Source organism: Homalodisca vitripennis, chromosome 2, assembly GCF_021130785.1.
Source record: "Homalodisca vitripennis isolate AUS2020 chromosome 2, UT_GWSS_2.1, whole genome shotgun sequence".
Taxonomy (NCBI): domain Eukaryota; kingdom Metazoa; phylum Arthropoda; class Insecta; order Hemiptera; family Cicadellidae; genus Homalodisca; species Homalodisca vitripennis.
Window position 1 is genome coordinate 46,610,050 of NC_060208.1, and position 25,424 is coordinate 46,635,473.

The following is a 25,424-nucleotide window of genomic DNA, read 5'->3' on the forward strand; positions in this document are numbered from 1 at the left end:
ATAGTACGTAATGTCTACGGCGATCTTTTACTGCGCATCAGCTGTATATATAATATTATTATACGCATAACCGTTCACACTAATATGTATTGAAACAAACGTTCGGAGTATAAGACAGCTGATGCGCAGTAAAAGTTCGCCGTAGACATTACGTACTATCTCACTCGCACCTGCTTGTATGTATATCTCTCGCGCTCGCACCTAGAGTAACTTTTGAGGTGCCTGGCTGCATGAAGGAACCATTGAAAGTGTCTGGGAACTGAGAAAACATCTTTTTATAGTTCCCCTAATAACATATATAAATTTCAGGTTTTATAATATGACGAAAGTACTATTTTTATTAATCGTACTTTAGGGGTGCCTGGCAGGGGGTTGGAACTATACTAAGTGTCTGGCATCGCACATGCAGCTTTCTATCGTTGTTTAATGTTGAAATGTATAAAAACTGAGCTTTACACTATTACGAATTTAAACTGTGATTTCACTCACCTTTACTACCTGTTACCTGTCGAAGCCACCGCGACCCAGGCTCCATACTCGAGGTACGTTTATACCTGTATAGTACTCGTATACTGACAAGTTGTCAGCTTTTATGAAATAACGAATGCCTGGGCATCGCGGGTTCTTGCTCTATTATCAAAGAACACAACAAGACAAAATTAAATAAGAAATTGGTTATGGTTGGTCGTATTTTTTATATAAATTAAAATACATATATTGTATTGTTCACTAGTGTATGTGAAGAAAAAACGTTTTAAAAAAGAATATGGGTGTCTTTATTAATTTAGCGGATATACAAATGGTTATATTCATCATTACAATGTTGGTGAAAACTCATCAATTTATTTAACATGGAAAAAAAAACGTTCTAAAAGATTTAAACAAATTATTTGAATTTTCATATACATGTTTCAATTGCTACTAGAATAAAAATATCCTTGATTTAATTTTTTCAAGATTCTCTCATTAGATTAAACTAAAAGACTTATATTAAATCTATGAATAACCTGGAAAGTATTCAGTTATGAGGAGATTACATACATGTTTCAATTGCTACTAGAATAAAAATATCCTTGATTTAATGTTTTTTAAGATTCTCTCATTAGATTAAACTAAAAGACTTATATTATATCTATGAATAACCTGGAAAGTATTCAATTATGAGGAGATTACATACATGTTTCAATTGCTACTAGAATAAAAATATCCTTGATTTAATGTTTTCAAGATTCTCTCATTAGATTAAACTAAAAGACTTATATTATATATATGAATAACCTGGAAAGTATTCAGTTATGAGGAGATTACATACATGTTTCAATTGCTACTAGAATAAAAATATCCTTGATTTAATGTTTTTCAAGATTTTCTCATTAGATTAAACTAAAAGACTTATATTATATCTATGAATAACCTGGAAAGTATTCAATTATGAGGAGATTACATACATGTTTCAATTGCTACTAGAATAAAAATATCCTTGATTTAATGTTTTCAAGATTCTCTCATTAGACTAAACTAAAAGACATATATTATATCTATGAATAACCTGGAAAGTATTGAACTATGAGAAGATTGGATCATTGTGTATTTTACTTTTCTGTTTTATGTTGATTTTTAATACATTCAACATGATATTTTACTTCTAATGGCTTTCATGAAGTCAAATTTAAACTTAACCACACAAAATTGCACTTTTGATACTAATATTAAAATAAGCCATTTTTATTCAGAACTATCCATAGTATTCTATACAATACCTGATTGATTGTTGTGTGAATTGACTGTATAATGATGGCACATGCCCTGCTGCAGAGAGTTCGAGGTGCCCAGTCTCAACTTTGCTGGCCAGACGCACAAGTGGCGACTCAGTGGTCTGCTACAGAAAGGCTGTGAGCGAAGTCGCGCGGCGCTGCTGGACGATCTAGCGCTGGCGCTGAGGTTCGTACTGGTCACCGCGCGTGCCAGACTCACCAGCCACTTTTTCAGTCTAGCACAGGCTGCGAAGAGTCTACTCTCTGGAACTGTCAAACTGCTCGGTGAGATGACAAGTGGTGGTTTCTGCACACACAAAATTGTCTTAATATAAAGTTAATGAATTTGACAATAACTAATATCAAACTTTTCCAGTTCACACATACACTATGTTCTCTCTGTTTAACGTCAGTTGACTGAAGACGGCTCTTCACAGCGAGGCAGAAATATATCAAAAAGTTAATATATTTCACAATTGTACAATGAGGTGACAACTGGAAGACTTTGTTGTTAGTTATGACACTGGCAACGTAAGCTTAAGAACTAAGAATTTAGCAATGTTAAAGCTTGTTAAGAAAATCAAATTATGTATAAATCTGAATATTGTTAATCCTATTTACAAACAATACGTAGCTCATTCATTATTTCTTTACATTTACAAATTATTCAGTACATTATTTCTTATGATAATGTTGAGAAATCACCTTACGCCATTGCTTCAATGTACCTACAAAACAAAACAATGGATAAAAGTACCAACAAAACTTACTTTCTCCATAGTTTTTTAAAATATTTAATTTTACAAAATGGCTTATACTCACCATAAATTACATAAATTGTTGTTTACAATGCTTGTAATATTGTAGAGCATTAAAAAACCTTTTCATTTATTTTTACTGTAGTGACTGTTAAATGTTTTGGATTTATGAAATTATAAGTTCCAGTAAAGGTGATAAAAACACATCTGCCATGTGTGATGTGTACAGTAGCCAGATAGGAAATGCAATATAAATTTGAGGTCCAAGCATTTGGGCACCTGGACACTGGACAAGTGGAAAGAATTGTAATGAAAAAATGGGATAGGAATAATTCACTGTGTAATTTAAACAAACAAAAGATATTACTCATACTACCGATTATGTTTGCTAAATTACTCCTTTGACTATAATAAGGACTTTCATCTTAGCATTTGTAGCTCCTGACACAACTCTAGGCTTGCCTTAGTAAACTGCCCAACCAGACAGTAAAGAGCTTGATAATAAATAGGCACAGTCTCCCTCCAAATTCCTTATCAAAATTACCAATAAACAAACTGGCTGTATAAACCAGCTCCAGCTGATGCAGTCCTAAGTATATTGGGTATCTCCACCCAAACAGAAAAACCCTTCTCCCATGCACTTCATGAAGATCTGTGGATGATTCTGGAAAAATTTGAGAGGAACAAGGATGGAGATGGATTCTGTTAATTCTGCATAGTAACAGATCTACAAGCTGTATTTTAACAACACTGTTTTATTTTCAGAGTTTATCGCCTGTACATAAAAAGACAGCTTAGGTCACACTACAAGCTCTCTTTAAATGTATAAATATGAAACTTAAGCATTACACATTTTCATATCAGTTACTATCTAATTGTTGGCACTGTACTTAAAAGTTACATCATGTTAAATACTACTTAAATTTCTCTTTGTGTCAAAACAAACAGTTAAACATATACTTTTGTAATGTAATTTAATACTTGTTCCAGATATTCTGGTTGGAGTTCCGTCTCTGCAGGCTCACAACCTTGAGGCCAAACTGAGGGAGGAGAGATGTAGATATCTGGTGGCAGAGCTTGTATGCAGGGTAAGTGACAAGCTGCATTAATATTTTAACCCTTTGAATGATCGGTTGATGATGTTTTGGAAAGTAAGGTTTTAAGGTAGCTACCATGGAATTGTCGGTACTGTCATGTAGAGGAAGTATGAAATGTCCATTATAATATTTACCTAGAAACTACAAAAAGTTTATGAAAAAAAGTAATATTAAGACAGCATGTGACAAAATGACTTCATACTTTCAATATTGCGAAGAAGACAATTCACGGTGAAACCAAAAGTGACATTTCATGACAGTTATCATGATAGTGACATTTCAAAATTAAATGTTAAAATGTATCGTGCAATAATTACACCACTATCATTTGTGAAGCTAAGATGAACTGATTATGTACTCAAATGTTACAGACGGAATTCGAGGATTCACTGGAATCTTTGTGTGGTTTTGTGAGAAGACAACTACGAAGAGCAACCACAGAGAAATTCGAGGTGGAGAGAGAAGCTTGCCACCCCCCTGTACCCATCCCCTACCTCTTCTTGACTCCTAAGGTACGGTAATATCCAATATTTTGTTATTATTAAACCATTTGTCTTGTGGCCGTTTTACTATCTCATTCCAAATGTAACAAATATAAATTCAAGGTATATCAATCAAGTATGAAATGAATAGTGCCATATTTCAACTTGTATCTAAATTGATTTCTGTAGATTTCTGTGATACATTTTAAAAATAAAACGTAAGAAGCTTTCAACCAAAAAATAGAACACACAAGTCTAAAGTACAACTATCATTTTATAGTTTCCAAATATTACAAATTAAAGTGCAAACATGGTTGTGCAGACAGGAAGTAAGTTCATTCTTAGGGCTGGGTAAAAGTTACTAATGCTCACTTTTTAATAAATGCTGAAATGTTATATTTTATTTCTTAAAATTAAAAAATACATGAAATATACAATTACATTTACTATAAAACCATAAGTAAAATTATATTGTTGTCAGATGATTTATTATTTTTATTTGACAGTTCCAGTATTATTATAGTGACACATTGCCTCTTGCCATAAATATGCCACTGATTCTAATGGCACACATATACCATCCCAATGCTCACAGAACTTTGTTTCTCAGAAAATTAACTTACAATATACATATTTTTTATTTTCAGCTTTATTTTCTTTAATAAATGTTATTTAACCCTGAGATATGGCATAATGTGCTACTTTTATTGGTGGTAATTATCAGTTGTACTACTTCTAATAACAATCATTATCTTATTGAAGCCTTGTATATCTCATAAATCTGTAATGTGACTCTGTTAATGATGTTTGATTTGATTATTCCATGTTACACCCAAAACAATTACTTCCTCACCTTTTGAGAAACTTAACTGATTTTTACATTAATACTAAATTTATTTATATACTGATTAGTTTTAAACTCTATGTAAGATTCTACACATAACATAGCTATGGTGGGAAGGGTTGATTCAATGGAAATGTTGAGTTAGCTACAGTTCACCCACTCTTAGAGCAGTGTCTGGAATCTGACGCTGTCACAGGCTTGACTATCTGGAGTCAGGTTCGTCTGAAGAGATCCAAAAAAGTTGGTGACGAAGAAACTCAAAATTAATTCTCTACATTGTCTTGACATCAGAGACAACCAGCTAACTGTCACTGATGTCAAGTGGGGGAAATATTTCATAATTTAATTTTTCCATTTGCTATCTGTAAGAGTTGCACAACCTGTAAAATTTGTCTGAGAAAAAAGTATGTTATATTTTATTGATGTATAAATGCTAAAGGATTGTTAATCTAATGTATCAACAGTTAGAGCACTAAATAATGATACTGCAAGTCTCATGAACCTTCTGTCTATGTAGATGGCTTTTACCATAACAGGGGCTAACTGGGAGGAATACCACATTAATTTCCTTCACAATAAAAATAACTTTTTTTCACTTTCTATTACGTGTCCATACAGTATTGAGTGTGAAAACATTGCGGTGATTTGGATGTCCATGGCACGCGCTCCAGTGATATGGTAATTGAGTGATTTGTTTCTCCAAATTACTTGAAATTTTCATGATCTGTTCATAATTATATTACTTTTTAGGTACTGTCAGTAATATAAATAAATCAATAAAATGTGTTTTACAAGTATAACTGCTATACAAAAATGATACTTTTTTATTGCTGGAACATTTTTCTGAAAGACAATTCTATTAGATGAAGAAAACCCCACTTTCAAGCAAATATCATTATGTATAAAATATGTTACAATATTGTTAAATAAAAAGGTGCAAAAAATTCAATTTGAGCTGAACAGTTTAGGATATTACACTGAAAAATGTTTTTGTTGTGAACAGCCAAAGGGTTGGTTATTTACTTTATTCCATTCTTCAGTGCAGAAATAAAAGATGGGTCCTTAGTTTTTAGAATGTCCTGAAAATGAAGTTTAATTTAACATTTTACCAATCAGGTTATGTAAACCCTACACTATTTATAACTTAGTTCATAAATATATGTAAAGAAGGTTTGTGAAATCAGTCTGTTCTGTTGACAGGGTTGTGAACTGGACCTGAGATTATTCAGCAGGGACATCATGCGGAGAGCTCTTCCTGTGCTAGTCACCATCCTTGAGCGTGAGACGAGGGGCTGGTTCTTACACTTTCGGGAGAGGCTCATCTCAGAGTTGAGAGCACAGAAACTGCCAGATGATGAGATAGAGAGGGTAACTGTCAGTAGTATTGGCTGTAAAATTGTAGTCCTTCTTGGAATTTTAGATAAAAGATTAAGATTGTATGTGATAGTATATAAATACAAAATGAGATGACAAAAATGAGCTGAATGGTGGCAGGGTTGCAATATTTGTTTTTCTCCCAACACATGACGTCTTTATCATGTTATTGTTTCTAAAAAAAACTTAAAAATCGTAAATATTGAAAGATCTCAGGAATTATCACACATTGAATAAGTTTCTTTATCTGGAGTTAAGCGCTGGATCTAAAAGTTACATAATATTTAATTTAAAACCTCCCTCTGACAAAATCTATTAAACAAAATACAAGTAGGAGCCCTTCACTTTCAGTACCATTAGAGATTGAGAAATTAAAAAATATATATTATTTCAATTCCAATTTAACCCTTTGAATGCCACAGCGTCGCTAATTTTGACGGTACGAAAAGTGCATAAAGTGCCAGCGTCGCCAATTTTGACGTTTCGTATTTCGATAATATTTTATATAGTACAAGATTATTTTGGCCAAATAATCAGACGGCTGTATTCAATAGGAATCTAAACTATCAATAAATACGAGTTTTATGTTGTTTCTCTACTATTTTATCTGTGAAACGTATGTTGTTTGGGTGCTTATCAAGAAGCCACTATTTTTGGACGAGTTTTCCTTATCGGGGACAAAATAAATTACAGTATTAAAAAACAACTGACTTTATTTAACCTATTTTGGAATTTACAAGTTATTACGGCAATCAATTAAATAAAAAACTATAAGAACAACGTTTCATTATTCGAAAATGTCAGGTCATTCGTGCGTCTATTTGGAGACGATTGGAGATAGGAAGTATGACTCTTCGAGTATTTTTAGATTCATTATGGAAGAAGGAACGTATAACGAAGTTTATTTTGATCTCTGATAAGGAAAACTCGTCCAAAAATAGTGGGCTGTGATAAGTACCTGTACGATGATTCTGTCTTCTAGTCACGCGACGTAGCGGATGAGTACCGTGTTGCGTAACGGCATTTCTTGTTGTTTATGTGCCAATAACCAAGCATTTGAGTAAATACAAAATAAAATATTAACTTATACAGTATTTTACTGTATTTCTTTACAAAATTAATGTATGATTTGAGTTGTGTTAAAGCGAAAAACGTGAATTTTCAGTGTAAATATTATTAAGGTTATTGTTTAGTAAATGTAAACTTTTATGTAAATATGTTAGCAAGTATTTGTTTCTAAATTTACTAATCATATTTATTTGTGTTATATTAATGTTTTATTAGATTTATTGGGAAAACTACATCATTACTAAGTAATTTCTAAACTCTGACAAATGAAGTACAGTTTATAAAATGTCAGTAACCGGGCAGCATTTTGTTAATACATATAATGCCATGTTTTTAAAATTCTAGAATAAGATATTACACATGGGTTTTATTTAGAATCATATGGCCTTTATCATGGTATAAAGAAGAAAAAATCTTAAAAATACTGTATACACACAAATTAGGTCGAAACTTAACTTTTTATACAAAAGTAAAAAACTTTTTTTATAAATACTGAAATTTTTATATTTTTATAAATAAAATTTTATTTGTAACGATATGTATCACATTTTGAATTTAATAAAAAAAAAACAACAACAACAAAATGATAGAAATCTGTTTGGTAGTTATTTTACAACAGCTTTTTTTCCCAAAAGCTTACAAATATGCGAAAAACAGCGTGGCACTTTATGCATATGCCTTCGGAAAATGCCCGTGGCACTCAAAGGGTTAATTCAGTTCCAATTCATTTTTTCTTGTAACTAGGGATAAGTATAGATTAACATTTGAAATTGTGAAATTTCAAAACTTGGAAAACATTTAAGATTATTCTTTTAATTCCAATGTTTTATTACTTATAATGAATTCATGCATATTTGGTAATTTTGGTGATTGCTATATTTCAAGTTATCTTGTTTTTTCTGTTAAATGACGATCTTGTCTATTACTGTACTAATTTTTTTTTAGTTCTCCATGATACTTGTACATACTCTGATGAGCACTCTGTTTTGATCACAAACCTGTTTCCTCTCAATAATGAACAACTCTGTGGAGATACCTCTTGCAACCACATGAAGAACACGTAGATAGTAAGCATCCTCAACACGAAGTATCTTTTGTCTGCATTGCAGACATCTTGTAAGCATGTAGCTTTCTTATATTTCACTACCTAAATACAGAGTGCTTAAAAGATAAACATCCACCACAGAATTTCCAGGTTACTCAAAGAGATGGTAATATTTGCTGTCTAGCCTGCTGTAGTGGAAATCAGCTCCTAGTGTGAGCTTTTCAACTTTTATAGGAAAAAGCGCTCTTGGTCTCTATATTTTCTTGGACTATAAGCTTTATGGTCAGACATGAAAGTATGAAAAACTACTCAATAATAAAAATGGATTAAGTAAGGTAAGTTGGACACATTTGACGTTGGTTAAGTATATACTTTTTGAAACTAAATACAGGTATATTTTATTTTTATTTTATTTCAGGCTCTTCCAAAGGAAAGATTCTTTGGATATTTCACTGATTTTGTCATGGGAAGAAGTTAGTCTCAGTGGTACTAATTTTTCTTCAATCAAGTGAACAACTTTTCTTAGTTTTCTTATTATTGTATATTGTTATAAGGATGTAATGAGAATTATTAATGTTACTTTTTCAGACATTTGGTACTCATCAGTGGCATGGAGAGATATTTAAAGTCGTACGTTAGAAAAGGTTTTGTGGTTTTTTCTTACATATTTATTTTTTGTGTTCAGCTTTGATAACAGGTTTTGGTGTTTTTGTCAATAGATGAGTCTAATTAATTGGTACTTGTATGCCTGGAGTAACATTTGTCTGGATTTTTTTAGTTTGTATAGTGTGTTTTAAAATAATGCTTTGTTTGAAATAATGTTTTTACTAATACTAGATTTGTTACTTTTATACATTTAAAAGTAAGATGAAAAAGTCTGACAAATATCAAAATTTGTAACTCAACAGCAGTTTGAAAATTCCATACAAACTCAATAGAGATACCAGCATAAACCTGTGCTAATATCTGTGAGAATCATATTTCTTTTGTAAGGTTTTTTTTCCTTGGCTTAGGTGGAATTTAAGTTAAGCCATAAGGAAACCTTTTTTTCAAGGATTAAAAATGACATAAGACTTATTCTCCTTGACACTAATAACTTCAAGTGATTCACATGACTACTCTTAGCTATTGCCAAGGCTTTATAACCTAGAGAATTCAGAGACTTACTTTCCTCAACAGAATAAAGAATATCACTACATCTAAAATAATTTCACCATCAGTGTTCATTCAAATATTGCTAACCTGCTGCTTAAATCTTCAGATAATGCCAGGAGAGAGAAGTAAACAGTTCAGAGTTTGGATTTTGTCCACAACAATCATAAGATTTGTTCACTTTTGAGAATTTTTCCACACTTGTAGGTCCTAATCTCAAGAAATGTTCTCCTAATTAGATCAGCATGTCAAACATCTCATTAGCTGAAAAAATTTACAAATATTTACTTTCAAATTGTATTAAAGCAGTTTATTATGAAATTACCACCATAGCTCCACAGCTCTTTTAAGTGTGAGTTGTTTCAGAGGCTTACTTGAATCATTCCACCCTCTCTATATGCCTATACCCCTCCTGAACAGACTGGTTTTAGCGCTAAAATCTAGCATCAAAACCATGCACTGAAGTAAATGACTAATTGGTTAGTGTTTTTCTGGTATGTAAATGTAAAAAGAGTGATTTTAGATAGCTTGTTGATAGTCTCCCCCAGGGTTCGGTCCTTGCTCTTAATGTCTGTACTGTTGGCGATCCTGAAATACAGTTTTATGGATTTATCTATGCTGATGATATTACTACTGTGTTACAACAGTAGGAGTTGTCCACTTTTACAGAAATTAGTCTCATATGTGATCTTACTGCCTGCCCTCTTTCATTATTTTTACCTGGAAGGTAAACCCTATTGCTTTGAAAACTGAGTAAACCTGCCTTCATCTAAATAGCAATATGGTTAATCCTTAACACATACCGCCACAGAAGTGGTGTGTGTGGCGATCGCCGGTGACCGTGCGGCACACAATGTATTATTTCAGGATTATACTAAACCAATGTTTCACTTTCAAAAATACCTGGAAAATACAGCAGCCAGTTAAAGATAAGGATTAATATTAGAACTTGCTGGCATTACATCACAGTTGGTGCTGGATGTGATTACTTTGACGAACTTCACGGTAACAGATGACTGTGGTGATAATGATAATTGTATTATTAGTTCTACAATGTAGAGTTATAGTTTACTGTTTGTACCAATGATTGTTACATTAATTTGTTCAGGAGGTAAACCAAGCTGTGATGAGGGAGTACCTACAGAGAGTCTACTCTAGTATTCTGGGAAACACTGAACTTCAGGCATTGGGAGAAGGCATCCCTCAACTACTGGTACAACAAGCTCAGAGTGTTGTATTGATGTACAGGTTTGTTGAATTCTTTCCATAATTATTTTAAATGTTAATTTTTATCTGCAGAGAATGTGAAATATGAATTGGACTTTCATTTATGCAACTGGCTTACTATGTTTAATTGGCAGCTGAATGAAAAATTGGGGTAAGGTGAGATAGACACGACATATGCTTCACCAATAGGGGATACTTAAAGGTTCCTGGAATTGTGGGCACAGGCTGGAGCTTGTATAGTGTGATTATGTGGTTAGGTTATCTCCTTGTAAAAAAAAAAATACAACAAGTATAAAATAAAAAAACACTGGAAACATTGTATTGATAATTATTTGCTATACTTGTAATAACCCTGTGCTTATCAACATCACACATAAAACATTGTGTCAAAAATCACTTTCACACAAAATATTTATTACATATACACACATAAGTATGACGTATTTATCAGTACATGAATATAACAAAGCTAAGAAACAACTAAACAAAAACATTGTAATACTAACTGACAAAGCTTTAGTTAAGCAGCAACAAAGTTGATATTTTTTGTCCATGTAAGAAATGTTCAATATTTATATATTTGATACATAAGCATAATACTGTAACTTTGAGATCCAGTGGACCAAATTTAGTGCTCAGAGTTAGAATTAACTCTAGATTTGGTGCCATTGAGAATGTTCAAAATGGTCATCCTGTGGTAGTCATTGCAAGCCATGTTTTAAAACCACCAAAAGTATATGCCTGGCATAATTATTTATGGTTTTACAAATTAAAATTTATTTGTTTATTAAATTTACAAATTGAATTTAATAGTAAATTAATTACATAGATTTAAAACTTGCATTGGTGTAACTGTGTAATTGTTATTTTGTTAATAATATGTTAAAAATAATGTGATATTCTTGAAACAATTATGTAGGTAATAATTTATAAACTCAAACTGACATACACACACAAATATATAAAAATAACATTTAAAAAATCTGATGTCTTCATAATTTAATTTCACAGTTTCCTTGATTTTATTATTACTTTATTCTTCAAAGTTATGTTATTTTACTTAGTATTAATGTTTATTTAACCCTTTGAGTGCTGCAGCGTTTTGCTATATGGTATGCATAAAATGCCGAGCGAAAATGCCTGATTCTGCAAGGGTCTGGTTAAAAATTCATAACAAATTTATTTATTGGTATAATGTCTTGGGTTTTGTTTTGTTTTTTTAGATAAATATATTTTCTTTATACATATAATACATTGATCACTTATTTAACGTTTTTATACAAATAAAAAAAATCATTAACAAAAACTTTATGAGCAAAAATATTTAGTTTTTTTTATTTTGACACAACTTAGTGTTATTGAAATATTTTATTTTTTCACTTTTAGTTAGTCTATCCTATACTCCATTTAATTCTTTACAAAAAGACATATAAACATTTTTTAATACTTATAAATAAAGTTTGGAAAATAAATATGAAAATATGAACCACTACAAAACTAGAAATTTTCTAACCTAACCTAACACTCTGTGTATTGTCTACACTAATAATGCTTGAATCTAATGTCTGCAATACTAGATCTTTATTGTCAGCAATGTTTTTACGACTCATTGTTTATAAATATCACTGAACAAACACAAAAAACATAAAAACTATACAAACGTATTTAGTAAAGTACTAGATGCTTACGATCGCCGTAACTCGTGGCCAGTCATTGTTCTACTTACACACAGACTAGAACAACATACACAAACAAAATAATTTGAAGATACTAACACTATAAACCCATTTACACTTAAAAACTTTCAATATCATATGTGAAATAAACAGCAGCGCAAACAAAACACGTGACGGCTCGTCCGCGTAGTGGTTGATTCTAAACTCGATTGACGCGCTCACTTTATAACCGCCGTAAAAATCAGAATCTAACCAGAATACAACAAAAACCTACATCAAAAGTTACGTTGAAGCCTTTGGAATGCGTATATATAGTCATTGAGCCAATTTAGATAAATACTATATAAAATATAAGCGTTACTGCAGAAGTCGCTAACAGCGATTCTGGCATTTCTTGCATATAATGCAGGATCGCTGACAGCGATTATCCGGCACTCAAAGGGTTAATAAGATTTTATATGTGTTATTTACTTAAATATATATTAAAATATCACCTCATCTGTTACCTAATTTCAACCAAACCCTAATTTTTTGTTTATAACCAATTATGTTCCCAATATTTAAAGAATTAAAATTATGTCCTATCAATGCATGCATTTAATTAGTGTACTTAAATTTATTCTAAATTGATCTCAATCCCCCTCTCTCTCTTGTATGTAGTGCTGTGAATTATTTTTGTGCTAATTGATTTTTAAATGCCACATGATAATGTGTACCACCAACATTGTTAAGAGTACACAGGAAAAGCAAACTATCCCTTTTACTTTGGCTAGGTAGAATTTTCATTGATGTGCTGCTAAAGACTCAGTTAAATTTAATTTTTAAGCCTTGTCTTAATAAATTTATTTGGAGTAATAAGTTCTTTACACATTGTATCTCATACTTTTTTATTAATACATATTTACTACTAACTTTTAATCCTGTTGAGGCAGCAATAAATTCAAAGTGGTCGAAGAAATTAATATACTGGTGAGATTTTTTTTATTTATAGACTATTACATTTTTATTTAGTTGATCAACAGCTAGAAGTAATGATTAGAAAGTCAATAGTGAACAACAACAACAAAATCAACAAGTAACACAAATTACACTACTAAAAGCGAAATAAAACATTCATATTTAATTTTGATACTAATTTTAATATTTTCTTATATATTCTATCACAAAAATCTTAAATTGAAGGTGATTGTTGTACAAAATCTGACCCTTGTTTGTTTGTATTTTTAGGGACAATTGGTTATTATTTACCCAAAACTAAATTTAACCTATCAAAATCTTATTTGAAATATATAAATTTAATAGGTATGAAATTTTATGCTCTTTCTGATCACTATTGCCTCTCACCACCAGCACGAAATGTCATTCTCTGTGAAGGAATCTTGACCTACTCTGACTGCTGAGGCAACACGTCTTGAATTATTCAAAACTTGATTTCAATTCATAAATATTTTAGTTCATGATAATTTCAATCCCCACATGTTTTGAATCTCTTTATTATTTAAATAAGGCTGTATACTTTTCATTAATTTGATAAATTTTAATAAGGAATCGTTCTCAGTCTTTTATCTTTTGACAAACCCTTTTTTTCATTTGACTATCATTTCACTTTGACAAGTGACACCAAGTAAGATGCTCTATACTTATTCGAAGTTGTGTAATTCATTTCTTACGTTACTTTCTACTTATAAAATACTTTACTTAGCTCTTTAGCCCAAGAACTGTCAAGTAAATTACCTCTATTTGGCAGGCCAATCTTTCATGTTTTGCAAGGGTATTTTATAAACATTATAAGAAATACTAAAAGTTATTTGATTATGCATTGCCATATATAATTTTTTCATAAAAATCTATTTTTTACTATCCTTATTTTTAATAAGTAAACATTTTATTGTTTTGTTTTGGAATATTTGGAATATTGTTATATTTTAGAAACTTGCAATGGAGCATTTTTATAGAAATTGACAGTACCTTGGTAACATGTTATATTGTAACAATAGTATTTTTTCTATGCATGAAACAGTGTAATAAAAGTATTATGCAACAGAGAAATACTTCTCAGAAGATAATATTTTATACCACTTGACTAAATAATAATTTCAAACATTTAATACTACATTTGTTACATACTTGTAACAAAAAAGTGGTATTTTGGTATTATCCGGAGGCCACTATTTTTAAACTCTTTTCTCTTTTAGGGAACTTAAAAAACTACATATTATTTTATTAAGTATTTTATTAAGGATTGGTAAGTTATGACATAATACAATTAATTGTGAATTACCTAATTCAGGACCAACACTTCTTTTAACAATTTTTTATTCAGGATGAAACACTAAATTGGCTTTCCAATTACCAAGTAATGCAACAGCTTCAGATTTAAGATTACCCAAATTTGTTAGCATGACTTGATTTAGTCATATTACTAACAGACCTTACCAATAGTTTGTTATTAAGAAATTTCTTTTGATTGATGTTTTTCACTGTTTGGCTCAAAGAAGTTTTTTACAGAGCTGTGGAGAATATGCAGTGCAAGCTGAGGAAAACCAAAGAGACGTTGCGACAGAGGATGTTGTACACACACCCCATACTGAGTAGGATAGGGCCTTGGATGAGAGAGAAGCTGCGGAAAGCAGAAGTAAGATTTTTTTACAAAAAAATGTTATGCCACAAGCAAACTTTGCATAAATATAAAAAAAATTCTGAGTTATAATTTTTTAATAAAAATATGTAAAATCATCTTTTTATATCAATTTTATTATTACGTTATAGAGGGGAAATGCTTTGTTGAACTTGATACAAGTAATCTTGAGTATTTTATTAGGTTCGAATTAATACGTTGAATGCTGAAAATAAGTTTACAGTAGAACCCCTCATATCCGGCCTCGGTTTTACCGCACCTCGGTTTATCCGGCCACTTCCCGGAAGCCAATATCGAAATTTATTTACCACGGCTTGCAGACGCGCAGTTGCACGCACTAGTCTCCCACGACTCTTGCGTTATTTTGGTGTATCTATTTGTTTACATTTTCCTGTGTTGTCCTCAGTTGAGCTAATAGGTTTAACCCAGTTCGTAGATTATTTCCAGTGCGGTTAGTACAGTACAGTACAATTGTTTTGTTTCGTCAAGTGCTGTGTACTGTAGGTTGGTTTATCCGGCCGAATCGTTATCCGGCCAGGGGCTCGGTCCCGTGGTGGCTGGATATGAGGGGTTCTACTGTATATGATCTCCTATGGCTAAAAATATTTTAGGTTGATTTATTAATGACAGCGCTGGTGATGCTGACTAAAAGCAATGCATTTAATGTGTTAATAGAAGAAAGCCAAGGATTACCAGTAGATTGGAAAATAATACCTAGAAAATGTCTTTCTAGAGTGCACTGATTGGAAAGAAACATACATATTTAAGAATTTGTGATTGCACTGAAAATCTTTCTCAGTCTATAGAGAGCATTCCAGTTGTCAGTCCACTTTGGGTTGCAGAGTCTATGTGGGAAATAGGGTTGCCAATTAACTTTTCCTAGACACTGTGATCACTGTGTAACTACTGATAGTGTAATTGAGTACTATATGGTATCTATAAGAATCTGCTGAAGGGGCTTATCTGAGTTTTGGGTTTGGAAGATTTCTTGATTTTGCTACCTATAATTGGTACACTAGTTTCCATCTTCTTGACTCTCAGTCATCTAGTGCAAAATAGATTGTACTACATTGGTAATAGTGTTACTCCTGCACTCCTGAGTGTTACTCAGGATTTAATAAAACTACATAGGATATCCATGCTTATTGTACATATAAATCTTAGTAGTCTTTGAAAATGTTTGGTGCCACTGACTGGTAGAAGAAATAATTGAGCTAATCATATAATGTTTGCAGGAAAGATTTATCGAGGAGTGTCAATGGAGTGCCCACGAGGAAGCCCTATTCTTATGTAACAACCAACATCTACAGCAGGCAGTCTACTTCTTACATAGGGACCTCACTTTCATGAAGGAGGTATGCATAAAGTTTTGTTCTTGTAAAACCCTCTACTTTAAATTGCAGCCTGTTTTGAGTGTCATATTTTGGTTATTTTATAAAATCATAACATACAATTACAAATATGTTTTTTTTTTTTTTCAGAAAGTATAGTGAATAATACCCATAGCAAATACAAATATTTTGTATGCACAATAAAGGTCATTAAACCTGGTGTTGGCAATCGTTGATATTTTGACGACACAGACCACTGCTGCAATTGTCAAATAAGCATGGTTTGGTAAAATGATTCATTATTATACTACTTGTGAAGCCTCACTCACTGTAACAGTCATCAACCACAGTAAACTAGATCTATTGACTTACCCCATTATCTTGACAGTTCGTGATGTGCTCCTGGACATCCATTAGGATTGTCCAGATTTAATTGACACGTCAGTTTCTGCTGTACTCATTATAGATTAAACTGGCAGGTGTAAACCAGCCTAGAAGTGATCCCTCCTGGGGTAATGTGACAAATCAATGATTATCTACTCATTTTCAACCATTCTTGGTTTGTAATCAATACGTAACTCTAGGTTTTTTTCGTAAGCGATAGGTTTTAAAACCTGTAGTCAAAGTGTATAAAATAATCTCAGTCTCAATTCTGTAGTGCAATTGAGAAATCTTAATGGTCTTTAAGCATTTATATCCAGCGTAATGCATTTTTGTTATATGCAATTGACAACGTCACTTTTTCATATAAGTAAAATGGCCTACTCCTATCAACGCTTTTATATCCCATAAAACAAGTGTAATAATTTAGACATTAACAAAAGTATGTAAAAGTAAATTTTATATATACTTGGTAACAATAATTACGCCTTCATTTGCACATAATAAGTATTACATATGGTGTTAGCATCATCTCTTTAAATACATATAACATACCTAAAACATTATTATAAAATATTACTTAAATGGTAAATAAATAACAATAAATAGATAGCAATCCAACGAATAAAAAATAACAATAAAGGGTCATTCCGTGTATCAAAATCATCAAAACCATGTCACCCACCATTTCAGAATGTGATGAAACTTAGCATGTTTAATCCTTATATATAGATAAGGAAATAGACCAAATTTTACATTTCTACCTCAACTCGTTTTTGTTTTTTAGGCAGTTAAAGTTTGGGGGGGAAAGCATTTGCCCAACTCTGCAAACCTACACGTAAACAACAATAATCAAAACAGCTGCAAATAGCAAAGAGGTTAGCAATCGCAGGCATGACGACAAGCCCAGCTGTGGCCGAGAATAGAAAAAAGGCTCGGCTCAGCTACTGATCCGACGACCGGCCAACAAAAAGAAAAGTGGCAGATGTGAAATTTTAATCTAATTCTGGTGCAACCTACACCGTATTATTTTTTTGTTAGCCCCGGCCTGTAATGTTTGCTTATTTCTTGACATTTGGCTTTAGAAAATATATAATTTAAGCTTAGTATTCAACTTTGGGTATTAAAAAATTTAAATGTATATTCTACATATAATCTGTGTTAACAATCCATGTGCCTCTCCCAACAAATCTCAGGAGACTAATTAAGTGACTCAGAGGTCTGTAGATGTTTTCATGAAAAGCATGAGTCACTGGTGGCTGAAGTGTTATATGATTATCTAAAAGCACCATGTGGATTTGAAAAGCTTTTCCTGGCTTCAGAAAGTTAACAGAAATCTGCAGTAGACTGCCACTTAATGTAAACTAGAAAAAGAAATACAATAGTGATCAAAACTATATGGATATTGGGTTTAACTCCAGAAATCTAACATGACTCATATTATGTCCACAGAGGGAACCAGTTTTGTTGAAGGAACTACGGAAGGTCAAAACGCCAACACGAATATTCCACTGGCGCACGCAGATCTGGTTCCCGCGCAACTGGGTGGTGCGAAGATGTTTCCAGGGCACCAGTGAGGTGGTGCCGACAGTCCTGAGTGGGACCGCCACCTCCATCACCACCCCTCGCTCTGATCCTAGTCAGGTGAGTGATGCAGGGATGTCCACAGACCAAGGACATATAAACAAACATCTAGTTTAAAAATAAATTACTAATAACGTTTTCAAATGATGCGAATGAAAACAGTATATTCAGAATATAGAACAAACCAACCAGCTACTGAAAATAATCCTTCCGGCTCCGTTGGAAGAAATAGGTACATTTTATGATAACTTTAAAATTAATATGGTTTGTTTTATAAAGCTAGGATTCCAACTACACCCGTAAAAACCATTTTTTAGACCATAAATAACAGAATTGTGAATTTTATAAGTTTGAACAACTGCCATACCGGAACAGAAGGACGTAACTAAATTGAACGTTTTAGCATTGGTTTATTAGTGTTGGTGATCAAAATATTCTTAAAGAATTTACATATTGCAATCAATATCTTACTTGTCAGTATTAATTGTCACACAATAAACTGCTGTATTCTATCTTGAAAATCATTTGAGATAGACAAACATTGTTCATGACAAATTGTTTAAAACATGTTATATGCATTCCAAAACACCTTTTTATTTTTCTTCTAGATCTATAAAAAAATGGAGTTATAAATCTTTTAATAATGTTTATCTAAGTAGATCAAATTGGCATATAATTATTTAATACAAAACAATTAGGAATACAGAATTATAATTTTTTGGAATACAGAAAAACAAACAATTCAGAAATACTTACACATTAACTAGATAAAATTTACTAATACATCTAGTTGATGTTGAAACAGTTCATACAAATTTGGTAACTTGATTTACAAAATTATGAAAGCGTAAAAAAATAAATAGGTTTCAAAAAACCAACATGTGCTATAAAGGCTGTGCATATGTTTAGTTGTCTTAAAAATTGTTGGGGTTCATTATATAGTAAGAATTTGTTGACAAATTTTGTTTAAATTTGTGTAAATAGAAAAGTTTTAGTTCATAATCAGTTAGTGTTGAAGCAATTTTATGAATGAACCGAACGTAATAATCACACAGAAAATTACAATTGTATATAAATACTTATTGTTAGTATTTCTTTTACAATTCCTCTATTTATTTATCAATATACAAAGTTTGATAAAAATTATTCAACATTCTCCTGGAAAAAACTTATTAATTTTAACAACAATTTTAACAAAAATCTCATGTTGGGACCACACACAACTTATAATTATCTTATAAGTCTGAAAGGTTCTACCACACTTGAACAGTGTCTATTTCTGTACTCACTTTGGAAACCTTCACCTTAATACTTTTGCATCTAACCTTTATGGGTAGATTCAATGCCAATCACACAAGGTTTGATAAAATATTGTGACAAAAAGTTGTAATAAATAATTGTTGTTCCAAGATTGGAACGTATATAAATTTTACAACTACATAGAAAAAAGCACCTGTAATTCTTGGAATAGTTGTTATTTGAGCATTTTTTACTTCTTGTTGCAGCCAGTGTTTCTTGTAGAGAAGGAGGTGGAGAGGACGACCACCACCAGGTGGCCTCTATGGAGATGGATTAACTACTGCCTTAGGACGTGGACCTGGTCATGGAATGCCATGTTCTTCTTCGGGGTAAGGATCAGGATTGAAAACTTGATGTTGATAAATACTTAAATCTCGTAGTTACATTGTGACTTTTTTATTGTGTTGTAAAATAAAAATATTATATTTTGGTCTTTTATTAATCCTAGATCCTGTACTACATCTGAATGAATGTAAGAATAAATATACTTTAATTTTATTGAAGAGAGGTTGTACATTTGTGAAATTCTCTGCAAGCAATACACCAGAATTTATTTTATTTTGGTAAGCTTTCAACTGCTGAGATTATTATTGTTTTGTTGCTATTGCCAAGCAAATTATTTTATAAAGACTCAACTGTAAACTAAAGATTCCTAAACATCCTCTTTAGTGGTTGTTTTCTGAAAAGATGAAAAAGTTCACTTCATCTTCAAATTAGGCAGAGATTTTAAATGAATTGTATGCAATTATTGACACAATTTGTAAAACAATTATTTTTTGGGTACTATATTTCAATAATATCAGTACTTGGGAAACTCCAAACTTACGTTTACTCTATTTGAAATTTAACTTTACTGCAAAAAATATAGGGTATCTTTAATATCTATGTATTGCTTTCTTCCAGTAAGATAATCAAATGCAAAGCATAATGTTTTATGTCTAACCCTTTCCAGATTATGACCAAATAGTTCATTATACAGGGTGTCAATTAAGTCTGGAACCTCTTTTTTAATTTTTGAACCATAATAGAAAGAAATACCAAAGTTCACACGTGCTTACTGGTGATAGTAACGCACACATCTGCCCAATTACCGATGCTCAGCCAATAAACAGTGAAGCCTGCCATTATGTTATTCACTTGTTGTATGTTACAGTAGTAGTAAGAGTAGGATTTTTGATGGAACCATTCGATATTGCCAATTATACAGGGTGTCAATTAAGTCTGGAACCTCTTTTTTAATTTTTAAACCACAATATAAAAAAATACCAAAGTTTACACGTGCTTACTGGTGATAGTAACGCACACATCTGCCCAATTACCGACCAGACAATCCCTTTGGGGGACGGTCCACAAGGAGTCAGACAAAATTCTTAAATAGCAGCATAGGTCAAGTTTGGTATCAAATTAAAGGTCTTACTTAGCAGAGTACAATGCCGCAAACCGGACTTAAAAAGGTGGATTCATTCAGTAGTTATAGCTATTTGAATCTTAAAACAATTGAACAATGTAAATTATTAAGTATTACAAGTAAACACCAATTTTTAAGTACCTGTGATCAAAGTAAGTGTTCAAAATGTTCCCCTCCCATCATCTGACAGTGTAGTAATCAAAGCCAGGTATCAATAATTATTACCAATAACACAACTACTGTTAGAATGTGAAAGTGGCAGATTGAGTCATACACAGCATCCACAGAAACTTAACGTTTGGGCAGGTATTATAGGAAATCAAATTATGGGCCCATTATTTATCAATCGTAATTTAAATGATGACTCGTATCTAGCAACGCTCCAAAATGAGATAATTCCTTCACTACAAGCTGCTCTTGGTCGACAATTTCAAAGAATTTATTTCCAACAAGATGGCGCGCCACCACACTTTGCTCTCCTTGTTAGAGAATACTTGGATACAATATTCCTTCACAGATGGATTGGAAGACGTGGTGCAGTAGAGTGGCCTGCTCGTTCCCCTGATTTATCTCCACTGGATTTTTTTCTTTGGGGATACCTCAAAGATAAAGTTTATCGTACTAAGCCTCGAGATTTGGCGCACCTAAGAAATCTCATAGTCCAAGAAGCTCAAGATATTCCTCGTGATTACCTTCAAAATGCAGTGGATGGCTTTTATAACCGCCTAGGACATTGCCAGACGATGGTAGGGGAACAATTTGAACACTTATTTTGATCACAGGTACTTAAAAATTGGTGTTTACTTGTAATACTTGCTCAATTGTTTTAAAATTCAAATAGCTATAACTACTGAATGAATCCACCTTTTTAAGTCCGGTTTGCGGCATTGTACTCTGCTAAGTAAGACCTTCAATTTGATACCAAACTTGACCTATGCTGCTATTTAAGAATTTTGTCTGACTCCTTGTGGACCGTCCCCCAAAGGGATTGTCTGGTCGGTAATTGGGCAGATGTGTGCGTTACTATCACCAGTAAGCACGTGTAAACTTTGGTATTTTTTTATATTGTGGTTTAAAAATTAAAAAAGAGGTTCCAGACTTAATTGACACCCTGTATAATTGGCAATATCGAATGGTTCCATCAAAAATCCTACTCTTACTACTACTGTAACATACAACAAGTGAATAACATAATGGCAGGCTTCACTGTTTATTGGCTGAGCGTTAGTGAAGCCTATCATTCTAAAAGTCTGGCGAATTTTAATTTCTGTATGTCTGTCTGTACAATATTTTGAAAACAAACTGACCTGAAGACTGAAATTTGGATGAAAATTTATTTCTATAGGTAAAACTGAGTTTGATGATACATGTCACTCAATGGGATTTGGCTGAGCATTAGCGAATATCTTTACAATGATTTTATGGGTTACTGTGATGGCAAGAAGAAAATAGCATAATAAATAAACTGAGTACAATCATATGAGGTTCTATGATGGTGCAAGTATTATAGTGGGGGATGTACAAATTTATTTTCTATATGATTGTCTGCCTGTCTATCTGTCCACAGAACATGTCGAGAATGAAATTAACTATAGATTTGAAATTTTACATGCAACCTTAGCGAAGCCTATTTTACATGGTGTGACGTACTCATACCTTATTTGTACAGATAAAGAAATATTGTGAAAGTCCTGTATGAACTGTGCAAATCAGAGTATAAATTGGTGTTTTTTGTGTCCTCAGGTTGTGATCCCATGGTGTAGCCCTGTCTCACTGAGAGCTCTTCTGTGTCTCGCTCCATTCACCCCAGACCTAGAGTTGTCACAGGTGAATGGCACACTGTTCCCACGCAAGTCCTCCCTCACCCCCTCTCTAGCTTCCAGGCTGCTCAGTCTCTGGAGACACATCTCCAAGTCCAGAACTCACTTTGAGACCAAGCCTGACACAGGTGAGTTACTCTTAGTGGCAAAGTTTTTACAAGGCAGCTGTCACAGTGCCCGTGCAAGTCCCTCCTTATGTAATGTCCATTCTACTTGTACACACTGCTACTGCCATTGCTTTGCACATGCACACATCTTTACTGTAATGTGTACACTATTTGTTTTCTTTTTCAATTACAAATTAATTGAAAAAGAATTAATTTGACTTGTGCATTCCTTTTGGTCATGTACACTTCTTAAAGAATTTCAATTTCAAGAATTTTATTGTTTTTAAGCATTTACATAGAATACAGTTAATAAATTCAATATGACAATGATATAGAGAACCATCAATTCCATGCCATAACTTATATTACATAATCAAATTTAACTAAAAATAAAAACCATCTACAACTAGTTAACATGATAAAATACAGTAAAATTTACATTGATGATACTAACATAAAAAAATTAAAAACTAGAATTTAAAGTTTAAATTATTCATATCATAGACCATAAACTTACTTCTAAGTAGAAAACATTTATCTAGCCTGTCTAGATTTAACAGAGAGATGTGTTGTATGATCGGTTATTAAGAAACGCCTTTTATAGGCTGGATGAATATTTTAACTGCTCAACTTTTAACATTGTAATTGATATTTTATGTTACATATTCTTTTGATGGAACTACACCCATAGTTTTAATTGTTTCAGTGATGATGCCTATTACAATATATGTATATTTTTTAAGGAAAAATAAATGATTTGATTTTATTCACTCTATACCAATTTTTCTGCTTTAAATTTGTTTTAAGTATACAAACCGTGTGTTTTCTGGTAGTTTGTAAAAAAGTTTTATCTTTGTATGAGTATGGATGCTCCTAGCTTTTTTTAACCTATCCGATACTAAATCTAATAGATAATTGTTTCTAGTGCATTATTAATGTAGGTCTTTTCTAACTGTTAGGCCACTAATAATTTCCTTTACACCAATTAGACAACAATAAATATATAAACTTGGTAAAGTTATATGCATTTCACAGAAAAATTGTCTACATGTTTATCCTTCTTTTTAAATCTGTTGTATTGTCCAATACAATGATTTCATATGTGTGAATGAAAAAATACAAAGTAAGCCATTATTAACATGCTAGTCATATAGTTGCTGAATATGGAGATCCCAGTTCAGATTGCTATCTACGATATATGCCTAATAATTTTACTGATTTGCGATTTTTACAAATTGTATCATTTAAAAAGCGTATGATTTTTTCTGTTTTATTATTATTTACTACCAATCTAATTACTTCACAAAAGTTGAAGACAATATTCAAAAGGAAGCTTTTACAAAAGATTTCATTAATACATCATTTGTGACATTTCAATATACTTATCTATTTTTTAATGTAAGAAATGTTTACCAGCCACAATTAACCATCACAGTTTGAACAAGAAACTTAATTTGAAAATTCTATGATAAATTAGATGGTATAAACCTTTGGTGCAATTAAAAAATAAGGAGAAGAATGTGTAGTCAAAGAGATGTTTTTCTCATCTAGTCTTGTCACTAGAGACAGTTTAGCTGGGACCAGTGTGGTCACCTGCCATAAACCCCAGACATGAAATCATCTGATTACCACATGTTCCACATTTTAATGTTAAGCTAATTTATATGCTCTTTGAAGGCAACAGGAGTGAGGCAAACCAGAGCAAAATTTTGCTATAATCGCTGATTAACCCTCCGACTGATAATAAAAACCTCCCAGAATGATACACTGGTGTCTTTTTGCAGTATAATTTTTTGGATATTTTTTAAAAATATTTGCTAAATGCTAACTAATAAGTGTTATATATAATTTTTTGTTAGAAACCAGAGAAAAAATTAAAATAATACAAATATGCATTTACTAGAGTATTGTTTTTTTTTTATTTGTACATAAATTGAAAAATGTTTATTGTACATTTTATGTTTTCTAGTTTTACTCCATGTAACTTTCACATGACTTTAGATTGTAAGATACTTTAAATGTACAAAATATACACAGTTTTGTAGTGAACAAAAATATTAGAACATATATACACTTATTTACAACACAAAAAATTTGTTGATAAAAATATAAAGTATGTACTGTATAATTGTATTTAAAACAATTTTTTGCAGTGCGCGTATCCATATTGGCATTTGATGAATTCTTTGGGCAAGAAGAATATCAGATAATGATGAATTGTTTCTGAACTGTCACTATTAAGTTTTACAACCCAACTCCCATTCCACCGGTTCCAGACTATATCCAGACTACCTGACAATAAATCTGACAGAGAAATATCATCATGCACTTTATTTGCTGATATGTCATTTTCATCTTCAGAACTAATACTTTCATCAT

At 32.0% G+C, this 25,424-nt stretch overlaps 1 protein-coding gene across 2 annotated transcripts in view; it reads left to right on the forward strand.

Moving 5' to 3' along the window:
• The window catches only part of LOC124353884, a 148,769-nt gene that overhangs the window by 103,753 nt on the left and 19,592 nt on the right, over positions 1–25,424 (forward strand). For both annotated transcript variants that reach the window (XM_046803927.1, XM_046803928.1), the window contains 10 exons: positions 1,816–2,039; positions 3,503–3,600; positions 3,981–4,121; positions 6,136–6,303; positions 10,683–10,822; positions 14,986–15,112; positions 16,351–16,470; positions 18,280–18,471; positions 19,917–20,039; positions 22,862–23,066. In XM_046803927.1, coding sequence (XP_046659883.1) covers positions 1,816–2,039; positions 3,503–3,600; positions 3,981–4,121; positions 6,136–6,303; positions 10,683–10,822; positions 14,986–15,112; positions 16,351–16,470; positions 18,280–18,471; positions 19,917–20,039; positions 22,862–23,066 — 1,538 coding nt within the window. The remainder of the gene's footprint in view (positions 1–1,815; positions 2,040–3,502; positions 3,601–3,980; positions 4,122–6,135; positions 6,304–10,682; positions 10,823–14,985; positions 15,113–16,350; positions 16,471–18,279; positions 18,472–19,916; positions 20,040–22,861; positions 23,067–25,424) is intronic.